Source organism: Ursus maritimus, unplaced genomic scaffold (genome assembly GCF_017311325.1).
Source record: "Ursus maritimus isolate PB19 unplaced genomic scaffold, ASM1731132v1 scaffold_23, whole genome shotgun sequence".
Lineage (NCBI taxonomy): Eukaryota > Metazoa > Chordata > Mammalia > Carnivora > Ursidae > Ursus > Ursus maritimus.
In genome coordinates this window covers 4,135,440-4,156,681 of record NW_024424786.1, presented here as the reverse complement: position 1 = coordinate 4,156,681, position 21,242 = coordinate 4,135,440, and the positions used below count along the sequence as shown (strand labels likewise).

Here is a 21,242-nt window from a genome sequence, read left to right as displayed (position 1 = left end):
TTTTTTTTTTTTTTTTTTTCATTTCTCCTCTCAGAAAGATGACCCTGCATGTCCGCAGCCAATCCTAGTGCTCCGATCTCAGGCTCACTTGCAGAAGAAACTCACTACTCAGAAGGAAGAATATAATTGGAAAGAAGGGATCTGAAGGCCCTACCAGGTCCAATGGGTTTCAAAATGTGGATCATAACCTCCAAATTCCTTCCCCTCCCATCCGACAGCACAAGGGCGGTCACCTTCTTCCTGGAGTCCGGTAGCTGCTCAGGCATGAAGGTCCCTGCGGCGACGGCCAAAGGCTTCGGAGCCCACATTGGTGGGCACGAAGTTGTTCTTCACCACAGCCCCAGATCTGCTCAGCAAGCCAGCCAGCCGATGGGTCACACAGGTGGCAGTGTTGCAAGATCTCTTCTGGGCAGTGATGCTAATTTGCAGGATGGAGAAAGAAGACAAGGCCTGTCAGTGAGAGGCGAGAGGCAAGAGGCAGGAGCCTTCCCCGTGGGGCCTTCATAAAGAGAATTGCAGCTCTTTGACATACCACATAAGACTAAGAGTTTCTCCTAAATGCAATTATCAAAGCTGTTAGGAGAAATGGCCTGGCAGCTTTCGCTAGGAGCCCTGCCCAGAGACCTCAGTGAAAAACACCCAGTGCCAATGGTATGGAAGTGTGCAATCACGATATGCTACACATGAAGCTAGTGTCACACTGCATGTTAACTAGCTGGAGTTTAAATACAAAACTTAAAGAAAAAGAACAAGAAAAAACCCAGTGCTAAGCTAGACTCCAGGACTCATGTACTGAAACCTGCACTTGTTGTCGCTTACATACAGTCCATTTAGAACCGGGAGGAAGTGGTCACCCAAGGCCCAGCCCTACCCCAAGACATGCAAAGAGCATAGAGCAGCCACAGAGCAGCCACAGACACCAACAGAACCACCTTCCACGGGAAAATGAAAATTCCCTGAAGTCTTACCTGGAAGAGGCCCAGAGAGCAGGGGTGCAGCATCCTCCCCCAGAAGTGGTTACCTGCTCCTCAGCACACCTGTTCTTGATGGTGGAGCTGGTTCCCAGGGACCACTCACCAGGGCCTGTATCCGGCTACCCTGAGGCTAGAGCTACTTTTGAGTATAGGTTCTGGTCACTCTCAAGCATCGGACAGGGACCAGAGTAATGACACCACAGTGCAAATCCATTTAGAAAATAGGTTTATTCATCAGTGATGAAGCATGAGGGATGAAGCAGAAATTGGAGGACTCTGCCTTGAAATCCTCTGGGATCTCAAAAAGCTTCCCTCGTTCTTACCTCTAACCTGGTCTAGGAGTCCTGCTCTCTTCCCTTCCATCCTGAGATCCCCAGTATTCGCTGTCATGAGCAAAGCTACCAATACCAGCTTGAAGACCAATCAAAGTGAATTTTGCCTGCATTAAGTTCATCAATGGGAGCAAGAAGGGAAAGCAGGAAGGAGTGGGAGGAGTTCGGTTGGCATCCTCGGGCGCCCCAAAGTGGGTTAATGGCCCCTCTCCAAGCTGCTGGCTATGTCCCTTTTCTTCCCAGGTGTTTCAGCCCCGAAGCCGATGCCAGAGAATGTATGAAAGTTGTTGAGGTCCTTCGAGTATGTGCCCAGCACACAGGTACTCAGATTACTGCACCGCTTAGCTCGGAAACTGTCCAGGCTGCAGGGAAAAGACATGCCAGACAACACCATGCACTGGGTCCGCCCCCGCAGCTCACACATCCTCCATTAGGAGAACCTGGAGGTTTGCTGAGCCAGGGCAGTGTGGGGAAGGGCTGCGGTGGGGAAGGGGTAGCCTTTTCTAGCATTCCTCATGCTGCCATATGTCAGTCCTCATGTCTGCACCGAGATGCTCCAGGGTAGCTGCATGTGCATATCATGCCTCAGACCCGGCGGGACCATGGCCAGGCTGGGGCTGGCGTGTGTGTTTCAAGCTCAGGGGACACGGGGAGGTGAGGCTGGGGAAGGGTGTCTGACTCACGACAACATGCGCATCTCCACAGATCCTACACATCTAAACACCTCAGACCTACCTCAGACACTGCGCTACCCGACCCCACCCTCTGCAAGGCCTTTGGCATCACCTTGCAAATGTGCAATGAAGACTCCTTGTGGGTGTGAAAGAACAACACACACAGGTTAAATTTCTAAAACATCCTGAGATACACTGAGTCCATCCCCTGGTTTCACACTTACCTGTCCCAAGTCAACCAGTGCTGGGAGTTCTCCTCAGTAGGGCAAGACCAATGCCCAGAGTAAGGGGTTCTGTAGCTCCCCATTCCATTTCCTAACAGCTTTCAGGAATGGACCTTTTTAATGTGTCTAACCAGTCTCTTCAGCTACACCTGGACCTCTGTCTTCCACGGAGCCTGAGCACGGCTGCGCCCCAGGGCCTGGTGAACAACCACAGCCTGCTGGACTCCTGGCCAGATGTTGTTTTTCCTACCTCTCTGGGATATGCCCTTCCGGATATGCCAGGGCAGAGTGGGGGGCCTTACCTGGAGCCCTCCATCTCCTCCTGGTCCTGCTCCTGCTCCAGTTCATTGGTCTTCCTCTGCACATAGGCCTTCACCAGGGCAGCCAGCAGGAGGCGGCCTTCCTTCTCACTGAGCCCGGTGGGGTCTGGGAGGCTCTCCAAAGCAGACCTGGGGAGGGGAAGCAAACCCAGTAGAGGCTCTGAGCCCCTGCCTGCCTCCTCCCCAGGATAAACAGCAAAGCTTCCTGGTCCCTGTGACTTTTCCTGAGGATGTGCCCTCCACCCTCACTACCCCTCTGCAGGGCTGAATTCAACATCCACAAGGGTTTTAATTCACCAGTAGCCTTGTGACGTGACTTCAGAGGCACAGAACTGCCAGATCCCAGGGGCAGTAGAAGGGGAATGTTCTGTGGCTTCAGGCTGCCTCACCTGAATGGTGCCGCCTGGAGGCCGCCTGCCTGGCACAGGACCAAGATGCTGAAAGCCAAGAAGTGGGAGGACGTCCAGAAGCCCATGATGCCTCTCTGTAAGGAGAGAAAGACGTTACCGCTGCACTGAGACCAAGCAAGGCCTGGAGCCCACAGACCTAGGTTCCTGTTCTGCCTCTGCCATGAACTGCCTTGTGGCTTCAGGCGAGTTACCCAACCTCCCCAAGCATCCCTTCATTTGCCAGAGGGGCTGCTGTGAATCTCAAAAGATACCCGGCAGTGAACTTGGTGGAGCAGAAACAAGTGTCCTGGGGTGTGGTGGAGTTGTGTGGACAATCAGGGAGAAGCCTCACAGGAGTGTATGCACACAAACACACAACTTTTGCCTTCTGCGGAGACCAAGCGGGGACCCACCCTAATATACATTCTTCTCCCACAGCGCCTGTCTTCTCAGGGACTGAGAAATCTACGGCCACCTTCCCCTTGGCTGGATTTCCCCCTAACGCATGGCAGAGGAAAGTGGGAAGGGTACCTTGGAAAGGAGCACTGATCTCTTGGGAGGTGGGTTTGGATTTGGGGAAAATTTTAACGTGCCAGTTACTGGTGTCTTTGGGCTCTGCCAGCCCAGCCCCCTATGCTGGAATGCAGTTTAGCTGTAGGTGCTGGTTGCCAGCATCCGGAGGTGAGCCCCGTGCTCTGCTCAGGGGACTGCACAGCCCCAGGTCCCTACCAGTGTCTCAGGGACGCTCGTGGGCTGGCGGTGCCTCATAGAAAGGATCAAGTCTCCCCCATCCCGAGAATCAAACGTGATCCCTCAGGACACAGATTGCACAGGGCACTCCCAGAACAAACTCAGGCTGGATCCTGCACGCCAAGGTGCACCAACGCAGGGGCCGCAGACCCGCCTACCCGAGCTCGCGGAGCTTCCAGCGCCCAGGCGAAGCCCAGGGAATGCTTGGAACTCCACCTGCGCTAATTAGAAGACAATGCTCTGTCCCAACCACCCTTCTCCCCCTGAGCCAGACAGAGAACTAGGAGCACCTGCCTGTAGGTGGGCCGCAGTGGCCTTGAGAGGCAAAAGAAAGGCAAATAGATGAAGCAAACTAGATGAACTAATCCAGAAGCAAGTTACTAAAGTGAGCGGAGTGGGAAGTTCCTCACCTGGAGACTGGAGTTTTTGGAGAGCTCTAGCGGCCGGTCTGCCCCGATGGACACAACGCCTGCTGCGGGCGTCTTCCCCGCCGAGCTCTGCCCTCTTATTCCAGCGATAGTGGGAGGGGGGTCCCCACGAGTCCGCGCGGCCAATCCAAAGTGGCCAGGACCGACCCAGCTCCAATTGCGTCATTGCTCGCGCTCCCTGCACTGGTTCTCTAGGGAGGGGAACCATCCTCTCTGGCTGTCTTTTGCAATGAGGTCATTGCTTGGAGAGCGGGAGGGCGGGGAGGGGTGGAGAGCTTTGGACGTCCAGAAAGTGGGGACCAAGCGGGGAGTTTCACCTACAGTGAGGGGCCAGAGCTTCTCTCACTTTCTTGATGCCTGAACTCCGATCTCGAAATCCCTCCTACTATACCAGTACGGACCCCAGACTGGCCACCTGGACCCCCAGGAGGTTAAACAGCAGTCTGGGGTTCTAAAAAGGCATCTCAGCTGAAATAGCCCACTGTGAAAGAGTTGGATGGGGGGAGGGAAAGGGAACTTGAAAGACTGATCTCCTTGGACCGCTTTGGGTACTCCTGAGATATCCTCTGCTCTCCCCCACCCATCCTCCCTCTGTCCCACTCCCCACCCCACCTGCGCCTTGGCACCCTACGCCGCGCAAAGTTGTTTTGCTTCTAGTCTGACAAGCCAAGCCTCCTTCGCCTCACTCCTCTGGGAGTGGAAGGGAGGAGCGGGGAAGGGGCTAAGCTGGCACTGGCTACACAGAGCGCTAGCCATTTCCCTCCTACTCCCGAGACCTCGACTGTGGGCTCAGCCCTTCCACTCTAACCCAGGACCCTCCACTGCAGCGCCGCGGTTGGTTTACACAGCTGTCCTGCGCTTCAGGCTTCTGTTTGCCAAGCTGCCGGGCTGGGACAGCCTGTGCCGGGTTTCTACCTGTGTCGCTCCACACCCCTGCCCCACTTCTCTGAAGCGCTTGATGGCTGAGCGGGTGGGGGTCCTGCGGCGTCCCACAAAGGAGAGCCGGTGCTGCAAGCCCAAAGGGCAGCCTTCGGACTTTCACACACGCGCCTCTCTCAGCTGCAGGCGGGCTGGTGAGCGCACTGGCGCTGCCCGCGGGGCGCCCAGCCGGCACTCACACACCTGGACCCCAGCCATCTCTCGGCTTTTCGCATTGACACGCGGACACTCTGGGAGAGAGCCGGCACTTGCTGCAACTTACGCGCCTCTACCCGCTGTTCGCAAAAGAGCGCGCGCCCAACAACCCAAACCAACCTCGCGCAAACCCAAAAGCGACCCCGCGAGTTTCTGCTTTAGGAAAGACACGTTTTACACACACAGGGGTGCACACTGTTCCCCAAGCACCGGCGCACGCACTCAGCCTTTGCTTTATTTCTTAAGGAAACCCGGGTTCTCGGAGTCTGTGCTGCGGGCGCTCGCCGCACCCGGGCGCGGGGAGATCCCCAGCTCTTGCCCAAGGGGCATAGAGTGCGCTGGCGGGTAGAGGCAGTGGGGGAAGAAGTGAAGAAGATTACCCCCCCACACACACACCTCCGTGCCTTAGGCTGGTCCTTTCTTGCGGTGAGGGCTGTGGCCCCAAAAGCGCCCTCTGGCCCCTCCTGACCTCAGGAAGCCTCTCGAATAGCCTCGCCCCGGGGTGCGGGGCAGAGGGCGAAGCCAGAGGTTCGAGGGATCCCACCGCTGGTGCTTACTGCTTCTGCAGATCAGAAAGGCTCTCAGGGGCTGCCTGTCTGGGCCCTCCAGGTCTTATTTTCAATTGCACCTGGGCAATTGAAACCCCAGGTAACACCCTCAAAGAATCCTGATCCTCGAATACGGCCGCTCTTGCCGGGCCTGCTTGCTACCCCAGCGGGCAGAGCCCACAGTGGCTGCATGACCCACAGTCACCCCTAGCCCTACAAAGGAGCTACAAAGTGAGCGGCACCTACAAAGTGGCTCTGGGCTGTAGGGGACGGGAAGCAGGGCAGGGCCCTTCCTCCCAAAGCCCTGCAGGTACAGGACACTTCTATGTCCCCCTCTCCCAGATTAAGGCAGCAGCGGAAAGGCACAGCTGGGAGTCACTACCTGACTCTAGTCACTAAGCCTCTCCCTCTACACCCTTGTTCCCGGACCACTGCCACCGTCTCTGAGGTCTGGCAGAGCGTGTAGCACGCTCCAGCAGCTCAGGGTTGCACCATTCTCCCCCGAGCTCTGGGGACTCGGAAAAATAGCTGGGCCCGCGTAAGGGACGGAGGGGAGGGAGGAAGGGATAGGAAAGAAGCTCCGGAAGGCCCCAGACCCTAGAGCCCCAAGCTGCCTAGCCCCGATGAAGTAGTGACAGCGCCTAGCCTGAGAAGCAGGTGGGGCGCGTTGGTGGAGTCAGGTTGGGATTTGGCCTCCCAGGAGGCCCACAAATATGAAGGGGGGGGGGACTTTGAATCCTTGGGGTTGAGGACTGGAGAGGGCTAGGACTTTTCTGAAGTGTTGGGACCTGCTGTGCTGTCACCAAGAGGGGTACAATCTGCTCCCGAGGCGTGCGATGGGTTGCCCACTGTCCCGCAAAGAGCTACGACCCTGGGTAAAGTCAGCAGAAGTTTCTTTAAAGGCCTCCGACAAGTAAGAGTGTGCACCCGACCCGCAGGCAGATCTTAATGCCAAATACCTGGATCCGCGCTTTGGACATCTTCTTGCGAGCTCCAATGGCACCGGTTATTTTAGCTGTAAGCACCCAGGATTATTTGACATGGTCTTCTTCCTCCTGTTTTTGCAGCGTCTGGCGCACAGTAGGTGCACGCAAATGTTCGCTGAAGAGGGAGTGAGCCAGAGGATGAATGAGTGAAGAGTTGCATGGGTTCATTACAGTCAGAGTCAGCAGTAAATTTGCAGCCAAGCTGAACTAAATAGACCCAAATTAGATCCATTAGATGGCAAGACAGATCCTTGATCCAAAGTAGCACCTCTTTATTGAATAGAAGGAATCAGTGTCCTGGTGGAAACTTTCTGGAATCTAACGTGAGAGGAAGTACTGAGGATTTCTCTTCCGAAATACATCATCTCCAAAAGCAGTTTTCCTCACCCCATCTTTGTATTATATTATTGAGTGAATGGAAGGAAAAGTCAATACAATAACTTGCTTTTTAAATTGAGAAAATTACATTTTTATTTCCCTGGAACTGTTCTGAGCTCCAAGGCATCCCCAATCAAACTAGCTAGCATAAAGATGTACAAAGAAAAGTTTCTCAGGAATATCTTGTGCTTTTAAATCATCTCAAGTATTTTGATGCTCAGCCTAACTATTTTATGTACTTTTAAATTTTGAAACTGCTAGTCTTAAGCAATTTTAGAGAGAGATTCCATGTGCTAAACTTTGTGAAGTTTATTTTTATTTACTTTAACTTACTCTCTGTTCTCTTTACAAATTTCCTAGGAGAAATATTCCTTAGGAGAAAGTTTCATTCATGCAACAAATATTTACTTGAGGACCTACTATGTGCTGGACATCATTCAAGGCACTAGCAATTCATGGCGAACAAAACAAAAAACCCTGCCCTCCTGATGCTTGTATTAAAATGATGTATTTAACAGAAATCTTTGTATATTACCCTCTGCCCAAATAAAACACATTCCTACACTACTAGCATCCTCTCAACGTGGTAAGGTCAGATATTTGTCAGAAAGATATTCAGGGCTTACATTATTAAAACATGTAAATATTATTTATTCCCAGCTGATCCACATGGTGTACTTTGATTATATTTCCTGGTTCATTTGCTTTACTTCTAGCAATTCCCTCACTTTTCATTTGTCTGGTTTTCCTTCTGCCCATCCTTGTTTATTCCTTTTCCTGATCCTATTTGTTCTTCATTCTTGGTTTCCTCTCTCACTTTGGTGGATCACATTCACCATTTGATAGATAGATTTTCTGGACATGGAATTGAAAATTATTTTCCCTCAGATTTTGAAAATACTCTCCACTGTTTTCTATTCCCAGTGTGGAAACCTATTTATTTATTTATTTATTTATTTATTTATTTATTTATTTATTTTTCTCCTTCTTCTTCTTCTTTTTCTTCTTCTTCTTCTTCTTCTTCTTCTTCTTCTTCTTCTTCTAGGTATCTCTCTCAGAATCTTCTCGGTAGTGCTCTAAAATACCATGAGGCTGTACCTTGGCATAGGCTCTTTTTATTTATTGTTTTATTTATTGTTATGAGCACTGAGAGCACACCTATAATCTGAAAATTCATGTCCTTCACTTCAGGGAAATTTTCTTGCTTTATTTCTTTGATAATCTCCTTCCCCACCCCCACCCCCTTGGGTTCAACATTCTGAGAGGTTTTGGTTTTGGTGTTGTTGTTTTTTTCCAAATTTACATGGTTTTTAAGTTCTCTTGATCATATTTTTAATTTCCAAGAGCTTTTTTATTTTTATTCTGTGAATGTTACTTTTTACATCCTCCTGTTTTTATTTAATGGATACAACATCTTCTTGTAATTCTCTGAAGCTGTTAAATACAGGTTTTGTTTTTCCCTAGGGGAATATCCCCTAAGGAATATTTTCCTAGGAAATTTGTAAAGAAAACAGAGTAAGTTAAATTTTGTTTTTTTCTTCTCACATTAGAGGTTATCTTCACACCTCTAGTTCCCCTTGACCACTTATTTATACTTAAGAGGAAGGTAATAAACTGCTAATCAGAATATGGGAATGGCAGAATTGTCCATCAGTGGGCCTCACTATAGAGTGATTAGATGGAAAGCAACCTCCCCATTTTATTGGGGGGGGGACCCTAAACTATGAGTAGGTATAAGATTTTTCCCTTGTCTTTTCATTCTCCCTAAGAGTCCTCCAATCACCTGCATGGGTCACTGGGATGGGAGTTTTGACGTAGAGTATAAACTAATGAGTAGGGAAGGAGGCCGAGAGTTTTGCCATTCTTTATGGTAATCCTCCAGTCTTTTCTAGGACCGAGGAGGAATAGTCATCTAACTGCATAGGATATAGAAAGAAATCTTGCGTCTATGTACTCCTCTGAAAGGCTTGCAATCACTCCACTTTTCAGCCCATGCTGTATCTCCACCAACAGAGGTAACCAACTGCTCAAAACCAGGACCCTGTCCTGGGTCCTTGCTTCTTAATGGATTTCCCTGCCCTACTTAGTAGAAATTTATGTCTTTACAATGCCTTCTCTTCTACTCAACCAGTTAAGAACACTGGGTGAAGGACAGGAGATACAGACAGTCTTTGCAGAGCCTCAAATTAGACCCAATTCACTGGGTGCTTGACCTCAGCTGATCCCCACTCCCCATCACAGGCCACCTGCCTGGAGGCTTTTTCCCCAAACCTGAGAGAAATAGAGATGCCAACATTTAACCCACAGAAGTCCCTTCCAGAAAATATTTTTAGAGTTGTCTGTCCCTGCCAGAGAATGAGCAAAGCACAGTGGCCCGGACCCAAGCTGGTCACTCTGAGAGATGGACAGACTCAGTGAATGACGTCAAGGAATTACTCAGGTTGGGTTCCTCTGAGATGATTAAAATTCTCTCTTGGCTCAGACCCACAGGACCAAAATTGACTCTCTCTTCCCTGAGAGCATTGTTCCACACTACAAAGGAAGTAGAAATACAGGCCCTTAAAACTTTCTTATAAAGCTAATCAGAGCAAAATTTCCTGCATTCAACACTCAGAAAAATGAGAATTTTGGTAAATTCCCAGGTAACTGAAACATTCTTTAAATGCAAAAATGTGCAGTTTTAAAAGCCATTTTGGATGGTAACCCTTTTTAATGCATACATTCTCCTCTTAACCTTCTCTGGATGACTCATAGCCATCGTGGGTCACAGTACTACATCCTGAGCAAGGACCTGAGTTAGCTGGGCTATTTACCTCCATACCTGCTGACCCCAAGTGCTGTGCTTTTTAACTCTTGGCCCATCATTTTTAGTTATTGTATATTCCTCTTAGCATATTAGTTATTCTTATTTAGTTGCCTGAGATCCTCTCAGTCAGGACCTCAAGATGATGTTTTTGACTTTTGATGGTTTCTTTTGGTCACTAATAATATATCTGCCCCTAGCCCCAGGCCCAGTCCACCTGAATTTTCACCACCTAAATTCAATGCCATCAAAAAAAGAAAAGAAGCATGCTCAGTAGAACTGGCTGGAGCAAATCAAAAGGAGGGTGAAAGGAAAGATGTGAGTATCTCTCTCATGAGTAATGTTAAAGAGCTCTAATGCATTTTCCTATCTTTTCTGGTCCTTGGCTATGTCCCATATAGAGAATGTTTCTGGGGAAGTGAGCATTTCTATGGTGTTAAAGAAATATGAGATAGGCCATAGATATAAAAGAGGGTCTTGCATAACAGTGCTGTCCAACAGAACTTTCCACAATAATGGAAATATTCCATATCTGTGCCATCCACTACAATAGCCACTAGCCCCATGTGGCTTTTGAGCACTTGAAATATAGCTAGTGCCTATATTTTTTAAATTTAATTTAGTTTTAATTAATTTAGTTTTTTAAATTTAATTTTAATTTAATTTAGTTTTAATTAATTTAAATGTAAATAGCCGGGGCGCCTGGGTGGTTCAGTTGGTTAGGTGTCCACATCTTGGTGTCAGCTCAGGTCATGATCTAGCAGTTGTGGGATCGAGCCCCACATCAGGCTGTGCTCAGTGCAGAGCCTGCTTCAGATTCTCTCTCCCTTTCCCTCTCATTCACTCTCTGTCTCTTGCAAATAAATAAAATCTTTAAAAAAGTAAAAATAAATGTAAATAGCCATATTTAGCTAGAGGCTACCGTATTGGACATCAGTCTACAGAATAGAATAGTGGTTAAATGCATAGATTCTAGACTGTCTATTATTCAAATTCTGACTCTCACATTTATTAGCGGTTTGACCACAGACAAACCTCTTGAACTTTCTGTGATCTTCCTTTGTAAAATGGGGATAATAATATTGCTTATTTCATAGCGTTTCTGTGAGGATTACACAGGTAATAAATATAAAGTGCTTAGAATAGTGTATGACAAACTAGTAAGTGCTATATAAATGTTAACCATTGTCTTATATCGGGTTTTTCCAGAAGCATAACCCAAGACAAGAATTTAAGTACAAACTGTTTATTTGGGAGTTGTATCAGTAAGGGAACAGGGAAGTGAGACTGGAAAGGGAAGATAACCATTACAGAGTATAGCAATAGGTAGGTTACACCTGTAGGCAACTGGGGCTTTATCCTGCTTGAGACCTTCTGGAATACTGTAGAAAGAAAACCTAGAATTGTCCCATCCAACAAATGACTCCAGTCCATCATCGGTTAAGGGGTGCTTCCCAGAGTGCAAACTCCCAACACATCTAGCCAGTCCTGCATAGCCAAGCTTCTGGCCCAGGAAGAGAGTCATAGGGGCTAATAGTTGAAAGCTATGGGTGCAAATGGAACTGGTAAACACTGGTGGGGCATGCAGACAATCTGCTATAGTCATATTAATATTATAAAGAGTCTGCCACTCCTTAATGACCCTCCCTAGAAACAGGCAGGGATAAGTGTCTCATCCATAATATGTTGTGAAAGATTAGCAAACAGGTTGTTATCTGCTGGTGTCACCCCCACCCATCTGATTCTTAAGGTCTTTCCTCAGAGTATCTAGAAAGCCCTTTGGCAGCCCCCGAGTCCTACAGCCTGTTAACTTCAGCGCTCCTTTCATCAATAGACAAACACACAGAAAGATCAGTGCTCTCTATTCTCTTGAAGCAATAAATCAAACCCATACAGAAGGCTGCCATTCAAAGGTAAATATAAAGGCCATGCTGTCAGAAACTTATTAATGCTGGATAAAGGCCAGCAGCAGGAGTCAGGAGAGTGGGTGTGGGGGGTTCTCAATCATGATTTATTAGTTTTCATGAACCGATTTTTTATTTCTTGTTGAACAGACCATATTTTCTCAAACCTCACATCTTAGAAATTTCCTTGGCCAAGAAATTACTGGAGAATTTTTTCTGCTTATTGTTGAAGATAATTATAACAGCTTTTATTTTATTTTATTTTATTTTATTTTATTTTATTGTATATAGGTATTTTCAGCTTTCAACATTGGTGAGTTAAAATTAAATTTTCATACTCACTCCTGAAAGGATGGAGGGCTATGGGACATGGTAGAATGACTCTTAGCAATAATGCTAATTGTTAACATTTGACATCGTATTCAGCAGGGTGCTTAGTGTCATATAACAGAATCCTCTAAGCTAATTTAAACAGGACAGTATTTGTTACAGAGTATTGAGTAGCTTATAAAATTTTTTAAAAGGCCAGAGAATCAGGTCTGGATGCCACACAGCCAGGAGAAACCAACCACGCCATGGAAATGTTCTAGTAGGAAGTTGTTGCTGTTCACCTATAGCAGTTTAGCCTCCAGGCAACTACTCCGTGCGTGCCCCCCCGAATATCCAGGACCCTCTTATACAGCCAATATCTTAAAATTCTCACTCTTACCTTCATGAATGTCTGCCTGTTCGGAAAGATTGCCAGAACTTAAATTTTGTGTGGAACTCTACCTGTAAGAGGATCAGAGAGGAAATGTTTTTAATTTTCTAACCTCTAAAGGAAGGCTTCAAAGAAGGGGTTTGGATGGTTATCGGGTCAGCTACACTCAGCTTCACTTGGATGTGTAATAATCTTCTCTAAAAAGGAATTTTACAGGTGTTTTTCTATGCAAATCTATTTCTCCCCCACTTTTACCCATAATAGTAAATGGCAGCACTAATAGCTTAGTGTATTCAGCTCAAAATTTAGGTATTATCCTTAATTCCTCATTTCTCTTCATCTATATCCAGTCCATCATTAAGTCCTATTAATTCTACTTTCCCCACCCTAAACACATCCCAAATCCGTCCATTTCCCTCCATCTCCACTAGTGTCTTAGTCTGTTTGAGCTACTATGACAAAATAACAGACCAGGTGGCTTATAAACCATAGAAATTTATTTGTCACAGTTCTAGAAGCTGGAAGTCCAGGATGAAGGTGCTACCATGATCAGAGAAGAGCCCTCTTGTGGGTTACAGGCTTCTCACTGTATCCTCACATGGCAGAAGGGGGCAAGGGAGCTCTCTGAGGTCTCTTTTCCATGGCCATTAATCTCATTCGTGAGGGCTTATGACCTAACCACCTCCCAAAGACTCCATCTCATAACACCATCACACTGAGTAGTGGGATTTCAACATATGGACTTTGGGAGGTCACAAAAATTCAGGCCATAGCAACCAGGGACCCTGGTCCAAGCCACCATCATCTCTTGCCTGTAGAATCCCAGTAGTCTTTGAACTAATCTCCTGGATGTGACTGTTACCTCTGTAATCCCTTCTCCACATAACTTTTACGGTGATCTTTTAAAAGCATAGATTGATTGTACTGAGTCACCCCTCTACTTACAAGTCTGCAGTATAATTAGGATAAAAAATTAAATACTTTTATATAGATTTTAAGACAGATGTGATCTACCTCTTATCTGTCTCTCCAGTATCCTTTGATGGCAATCTTCCCTCACCCATATGCCCACACTGGCTTTTTGAAAAGTCCTACAGCTAACAAACAAAAATCTTTCTCACCCCAGAGTCTTTGTATTTGCTGGTTCCTGTGCCTAGAAAAGCCTTTCTTATCTGTCAATCTTCCCCTTCTATGACAACACCCCCACCTAACACATACACACCCACTACTCTTTTGATGGCTAGCTCCTTATCACTCCTTAGTTTTCAGCTTAAAAATCAAATGTCTCTACTTAAAAGACTTCCCCTGACTTCCCCATCTAACGAAGTCCCTTCAATCTCTTTATGATACTAATCTGTTTTTACCTCCTTTACATAACTTACCCTCTTTGAAATTATCTCTGAAATCTACTTATTTGTATATTATTTGTCTTCTTTCACTAGAATGTTAGTTCCTTGAGAGCAGCCTTCTTAAATATCTTGTTTACCACTGTATCTCTAGTACCCGAAAGTGCCCGGCACAAAGTTGGCTTAATAAACATCTGAAGAATCATGGACTGACTCTGTAAAACTTAGCAGTGTACTAAGAGCTCTACTTAGATCATTTTTTTAAAAGATTTATTTATTTGACAGAGAGAGAGACAGCCAGCGAGAGAGGGAACACAAGTAGGGGGAGTGGGAGAGGAAGAAGCAGGCTCCCAGTGGAGGAGCCTGACGGCGGGGCTCATCCCAGAACACTGGGATCACGCCCTGAGCCGAAGGCAGATGCTTAAAGACTGAGCCACCCAGGCGCCCCTCTACTTAGATCATTTTACATAATCCTTATGTATTAGTCTGTGTTATCCAGAGAATCAGAATCAATAGGAAACATATATGTTTTACTATAAGGAATTGGCTCACATGATTATGGAATCTGACCAGGTCAAGATCTGTAGTCAGCAAGCTGGAGACCCAGGAGAGTAGATAGTATAGTTCCAGTCTAAATCCAAGTCTGAAGGCAGGAAAAGACTGATGTCCCAGCTCAAAAACAGCCAGGCAGAGAGAAAGAATTATTTCTTACTCAGCTTTTTATTATATTCAGGATTCGGTGGATGAGATGAGGCCCACCCACACTGGGGAGGGCAATCTGCTTTAATCAGTCTACCAATTCAAATATTAATCTCATCCAGGAACACCCCCATAGACACATCAGAAATAATGTATGACAAATTTCTGGGCACCCTGTGGTCCAGTCAATATGACACATAAAATCAACTATCACACCTCACAACAACTCTTTGAAGTAGGTGCTGTTATCCTTGCTTTCCTTTTGAGAAAACCAAGTATAGAGAAGTTAAGTACTAGCCCAATGTCATATCAAATAAGCTTAAGAGTAGGATTTAAGCATAGACAGTCTGACTCCAGAGCTCACACTTTAAATATTGGTATTTATTTGCCTCTTTCACAGCAACTGTAGATATTTATGGAGAAGCAGAACACTCCTGATAAATGGCCGCCTCCTGAGCTCCTCCAATTCAAATAAGCATGCAAGGTAGAGCAAACTCCAGGCAGACCCAACTATCTTGGCAACCAGAAATAATTACTACAGAAGGCTTTTGGGGGACCAAGTTCACTCCTTTATAGACCATCACAATCCTTTGATCATCTCTTTTTATCTCTTAAGTATATTTGAAAAACATGGCAACACCCTAGCACTTTTCAGACAGGGAGTCTCCAGTCCCAAGACCAGAGCCCCATCTCTCCTGAGTTGATTACTTCTCCATAGAAGGTAGATGGCATTGGTCAGAGATGATGTCTATTTTCCAGAATTGAAAGAATAAATGAACTATCAGGTATAGGAGTCAGAATTTACCAAAAGTCTTGACCCAAGGGCAACAAATGTGATATTCCAATTGAAACCAATTCTAATCCTGAGAAGGTAAAAATGCTATGTATATTTCTGTCCAGAGATGGACAGTGCTTAGAACAGTTGCCTGGCACACAGTAGCCATTCAACATATATTTGTTAAAATGAAAAATAGTAGTATAACAACTTTTTTTGCTTATTTGTTAATTTGTTTTGCTTATTCATGATTACCACTGCCTTGCTGGATCATTGATGTGTTTGGATATCCAACTTTGTGGCCTGGACTTAGGAAAAACTGCATTGTTCTGTACAATAGAGGGATTAAAAAAAAGGAGTTCGCTTAGGGCAGTCTGGAAGGGATGTGTGAAAGAGAAAGAGGAGACAACTGAAGCTTCAGAACTCACAGGGGTGAACAGCTAGTAAGAAATATTTCTTGGTAGTTAGGGAATGAAATGAAGGACAAAAAAAAAAAAGAATGAAAACAAAACCCCTAATATGAAAATTTAGTTTATTTATCTGGCAAATGGTGATGTCACTTCTCCCTTTACCCTTATACCTTTAATACAATTTATTATAACTTTTTTCTGTTTTGTTGAACTGGATATTTTTTAGGAAATCAAGGAAGAGTTTGGGTTTTATCTCAGACTCCACATGAGGAAGAATCAAAAGACAGTACGCACAAAAACCGAAACTTAGAGATGATGAGGTATGAAATCGGGGTTTGAGCTGACTCTACCTTGTAAGGGGACTCGTAAGGGGTTGGTAGAGCTCAGCTCACATCTGGGGCTGTTCTGGTATCAGGACAGCCTTCAGTGGAGAAATTTCTCAAGGTTATTGACTTCCATTCAGTAGAAATGGGAGTCATCCCCCATCCTTCTCTCCTGTGAGATCCCACTGGGAGCTGTTCATTGAAAAATCTTCATGCCATTGCATCAACCCCCTTGGACTCACCATGCCTGCCCCTAGGCAGCCTGTGACTCACAAGTACCTTGTTGCAAAAGAAATCCAGCAGAGGGCAAAGCTCTCACCTTACCTTCCTTATTAAGAGCTTCAATGTTCTCATGTGTCATTTGGTAATTGAGATTGTCAATTAGTTGCTTCATTTCTGATCCTCATTTTCCTCTCTTTCAGCTAAACTCAACCTTCAGCTCACACAATGGAAGTCAACAAAGTGAGGTAACAGCTTTCTATGTGAGTCACTCTGGGTGACACTGTGTTCAGAGAGCACTGTGGGGCGAGTAGACAGAGTCCTCCAGGCAAGTGTTTCAGCCATCCAAGAACTGGCATTCAGCCCAAGAAACACTCTCACCTGATGACGGACTAGTGGGATGAGTCCTGGGAGGAAATAGTTCCCAACAGCCAAAGAGAGTCTCTTGGCTCATGCACAACAATGCTCTTCTCGATTAAAAATGTTGTCATCATTCACACTGCAATGTAAAACCTTTTACACTGTGCTCACATTTCTATAGGCTTCCATCTACTCTGCATATTAAAGACAGGACCCTTCCATGAAACAGTGACATCTCTAAGTTACTGTTCTGCCCGAATAGCCCTAAATAATGGAGAGAAAATGGTTTGAAGTCCTCAAAGGGCAAATGCAAGGAGAGAGATTTCTATGAGCTATTTCTCTTTGCTGAGCACTCAGAGGAAAATTATAAGTGGTTGGGAGAAGGCTTTGTTTTCTAAAAGACTTTTAGTTATTCCTGAGAAATCCCTCTGCTTCTTCCCGGAGAGAGGTCATCTCTTAGATGCTGTCAGTCAGACAGAGATCAGCAGTGAAGGAGAGGGGCTCAGAGAGATTTCCAACTAATGCAGCCAGAGGAAAATTGCCAAAGAAGCGGGACTCCTTAGGATAAGTAAATTGAAGGATATTTGGGGGAAAAAAATAAAGCCTTTGAAAATGAAAGATAGAAGGATGCTGTATATACAAATTGCCCTGTACATCAAATTCTGAACAACAACGTCGCCATGGCTGGCTGTGCAGAGCAATGACGCAAGATCTTCTCAGCTATGCTTGCTGGCCCTTTCCTCCAAAGTTATCTATCCTGCTTCCATTCTCATTCTCATAGGACTTGCAATATGCTGCTCATAAAAATTTCACTTTGGTCATAATCTCAGTGGATCCTGGCTGAGAACTCTGGGATAGGGACTTCTATATAGAGATTGGGGAAATACAGCCTAAATACAGAGACTGGCAGAGGAGAGGTAGGTTGCCTAGCCTAGTCAGAGAGGACACTGCCCCAGAGCTTTAACTCCAGAAGTAATTGGCACTGACTATCAGATTTCAATGGTGAAACAAGGGATCAGGAATCCATAAGGGGAGGGACCACTCAAGAGTCTGAAATATTTCAAGTCACAGAGTATGGATCACACCCCAATACCAACCAGAAAATTGGTGGAACTGGAGCCAACCTCCCCCCTCCACCCCATGAAGGTAAAGCTGAAATTGGAGTATTAGAGCTGTATCCTCATGATTGAGTAGAGACAGCTAATCAGTGAGGATCAACATAGGGGTTCGATACTGTGTTTGGTCATAAGAGAAGTAAGGAGAGTACTAACTTGATACTAGAGGATCCTGAAATGCTGGTTCCTAGTTATAACTATTAGGGGAAAAGAATGGTGGTCTGCAGGGAGAGGATCTAAAAGGACCCAAATGGGGGCTGAATGGCTGGCAAGTAGTCTGAGGACCATGACAATTCCAGGCCCTCTAAGGTGGTAGGACAGATACTATTAAGATATATTCTGCTACAGTGAGACTATTCTACCAGAGAGGATTTGTAATTAAAATAGGCAAACAGGAAATATAAGACAAGAGTCTGACAGTGGTTTTGTTGCAATTCTTAACGAACTCAAGAACAAAACCCAAAAGACCCAAATGACTAAGAAGGTCCTGGTTGAATTTTAGAGCACTAAACAAGCAGTCAGGGGTTTTTATGAGTTTTGTAAGTCTTGCCTACCCTTCCCTGTTCCACTCCCAGTCTCAACTATTCTGTCTACCAGAAATGCACTTTAGTCCTTGGGCTTGGCAAAGCAATGGGTGTGTTCAGTACAAAACTGGTAGTTCAACAGCAACGTCCAAAGACAGGCTGATTTCATGATATTTTCCGGGGCACACAGTTCCTTTAAAGTAGGACCACTTATAATAACAATAATAATAACAATGGAAGACCACATTTATTTCACAATTTCATACATCTAAGCTAACGGCTAATATTTATTATCCATTGTGTAAGTCTTCACAACAACCCTATGAGCTAGGTCCTATTACTGATTCCATTTTACAGATGAGAAAATTGAGGCTCAGAAAGATTAAGCAATTTTCCCAAAGTCACATGGCTAGTAAGTGCATGTGACATATAAAGGAAACTGGCTCATTCAATACTCCCTCCAACTTATTTCTGGTATAACACCCAGTATCATAGAGGCTGGAAAAATTGGAAACTACACTACCCAGAGCCCCCTTGAAACTGGGCTCCATGTGCAGCTTAGGTTCTCACAAGCAACATCTGGAGGCAGAAATAACTAGGCAGAGCCTCGATGCACGGAGATTATCTGTGGTCTCTTCATGTGTTTCTTTCAGAGCAGCTGTGTGGGAAGTTCAGTTTCTGGTCCCCAATGTCATAACTGCAACAGCAGCAGAAACAGCGGGACTCCCCTAAAATAGTCCTGTGATGTGCTTGACTGTTTCTCCAAGCTGTTGTGTTCTTAGCTGTGTAGAAACCAGGCTTGGTTCGTTGGGCTCTCCAAAGTTCCTTTAAACTACATAATCTCCACTAACAAACATTTTCTGCTTAAATAAGTAAAAGTGAGTTTTGTCATCTACAACTGAAGCCCTGAATAATCAATGTGAGAGCTAGGATTCAAACCCAGGCTCATCTGACTTGAAGCCCAACACTTAACCTGAGTTTTACTGAGAGGCAAGGACAATCTTAATTGTAGGGAATTCTATCAAGCAACATTTGACTCAACTTTCTTTAATCACTTAAGTCTCTGTGAACTATTGAATGCTCCACATCCAGCTAATCATACATATCCTTCCTTCACATATCAGATGTCTCCGACAAGGAAGCCTTCATCATGCCCCACTCCTGTTATTTAACCCAAAGGCACCCTTATAGTTGCCCTACCCCAGCATTCACCTACTGTCCTGCTCATTTCATTGGCCATAATACCTACTAAAGTGTAAGGTCTGGGAGGGCAGACCTTACTCCCCTCCTTTTTTTTTTTTTTAAAGATTTTATTCATTTATTTGACAGAGATAGAGACAGCCAGTGAGAGAGGGAACACAAGCAGGGGGAGTGGGAGAGGAAGAAGCAGGCTCATAGCGGAGGAGCCTGATGTGGGGCTCGATCCCATAACGCCGGACCATGCCCTGAGCCGAAGGCAGACGCTTAACCGCTGTGCCACCCAGGCGCCCCCTTACTCCCCTCCTTATTCCCAGCACTTATCACAACCTCTGGCACAAAGTGGGCACTCAGTAAATATGTATTGAGTTCTCAAAACCCACCCCAAGAAAAATAAATATATAAATATGAGAGGTGGTGGGTGTGTTAATAAACTAGATGTGGGACTCCCTTCCCAATGTCTATGTATATCAAATCACCATGCTGTACACTTTAAATAACTAACAATTATATTTGTCAATTATACCTCAACGAAGCTGAAAAATATAGATAGATAGATGATAGATAGAGAGAGAGAGAGATACTGAATGGATTAATTACAGAGACAACTCCTATGTAGTGGTACATAGCTAAGGGCATTTGCCAGGCATTGAAGGGGAGGATATCTGAATCCCTATGTCCTGTATCACATACATTTGTTGCTGATAAACTCTCTGCATCAGGGTTGGAAGTTTGGGTAACTGAAGACAAATAGGGTGAGAGTTCTCAGTAATAAGTGCGCTATCAATAGTATCAAGAAGTAGGCAGTTTAGGAGGATCGGTCTAAGTTGTAGAACATAGAATAGAGATTCCTGACCTGGTTAGTGAAACAAGAAACGACTAGAAAGAGTCTGCAATTCTCACAATTCTGGTTAAGGGCTTCGCTAATGCCCTAATGAGAAAGTATTAGTAGTTGGCCCCAATACACACTGCGGAAGTGCCCAAGTAATATTTGTAACATAAGACAATATTGGAAATATACATAATATATATTATTTACAATAGAAACTACATATAGCACATATCATAAAGTGTATATATATATAAAATAAACATATAAGTAAATTCTCAATAGCTTCTGTTTTCATATACTTCATCCTTGCCAAATAAAAATTTGTTGTTTTTATTAAGAAAATGTTTTTAAAGACCTTTCAAATTGTTAATGAGTAATACCTGAATGAAGTAGAACTAACCAGCTGTCTAACTGAGTAGACTAGGCAGCCATCCCCTTCCATATCCATACATATCGTCACCTCTGAAAGAACAGTGAAGATCTTTATTTAATATGAGTTATTGCAGATGATTAGCTCTGTTTAAACCATTCCAATGACTGATTATATTTATTTGTTATATTGATATATGAATTCTCAAAGGATATAACTTACGGGTGTGGGTTGAATTTCACAAAATGATAGTTCAAGCACTTGAAATACTGACTGAGAGAACTAATTCATCAATGCTGGCAAGAAATCTTAATATCTTAATTGGTTGTAATATAGGATTCCCCGGTTTTAAAAAAGAAAAAAAAAAGAAAGAACAAAAAACCTTCCCCTGTTTCCAATCAATATATTTCTAATGCTCCTTGGATTCCCTCTTATCTTCTACCCTCTCCCATTCCCCATTCTTCCCTATGAACTAAACATTAAATGTACCAATTAAACATGTAATTTGAGCTAGTGGGTTTTCCTGCT

At 45.0% G+C, this 21,242-nt stretch overlaps 1 protein-coding gene across 1 annotated transcript; it reads right to left on the bottom strand.

The window, feature by feature from the left end:
- Nucleotides 1-10: 10 nt before the first annotated feature.
- Nucleotides 11-3,005, bottom strand: LOC103679379 (calcitonin gene-related peptide 1). The gene is made up of 3 exons (XM_040639795.1): nucleotides 2,914-3,005; nucleotides 2,507-2,725; nucleotides 11-418 (listed from the first exon to the last, which is right to left on the bottom strand). The coding sequence occupies exons 1-3, from the start codon at nucleotides 2,997-2,999 to the stop codon at nucleotides 259-261; spliced, it is 465 nt and encodes a 154-aa protein (XP_040495729.1). The 5' UTR covers nucleotides 3,000-3,005; the 3' UTR covers nucleotides 11-258.
- Nucleotides 3,006-21,242: the final 18,237 nt, after the last annotated feature.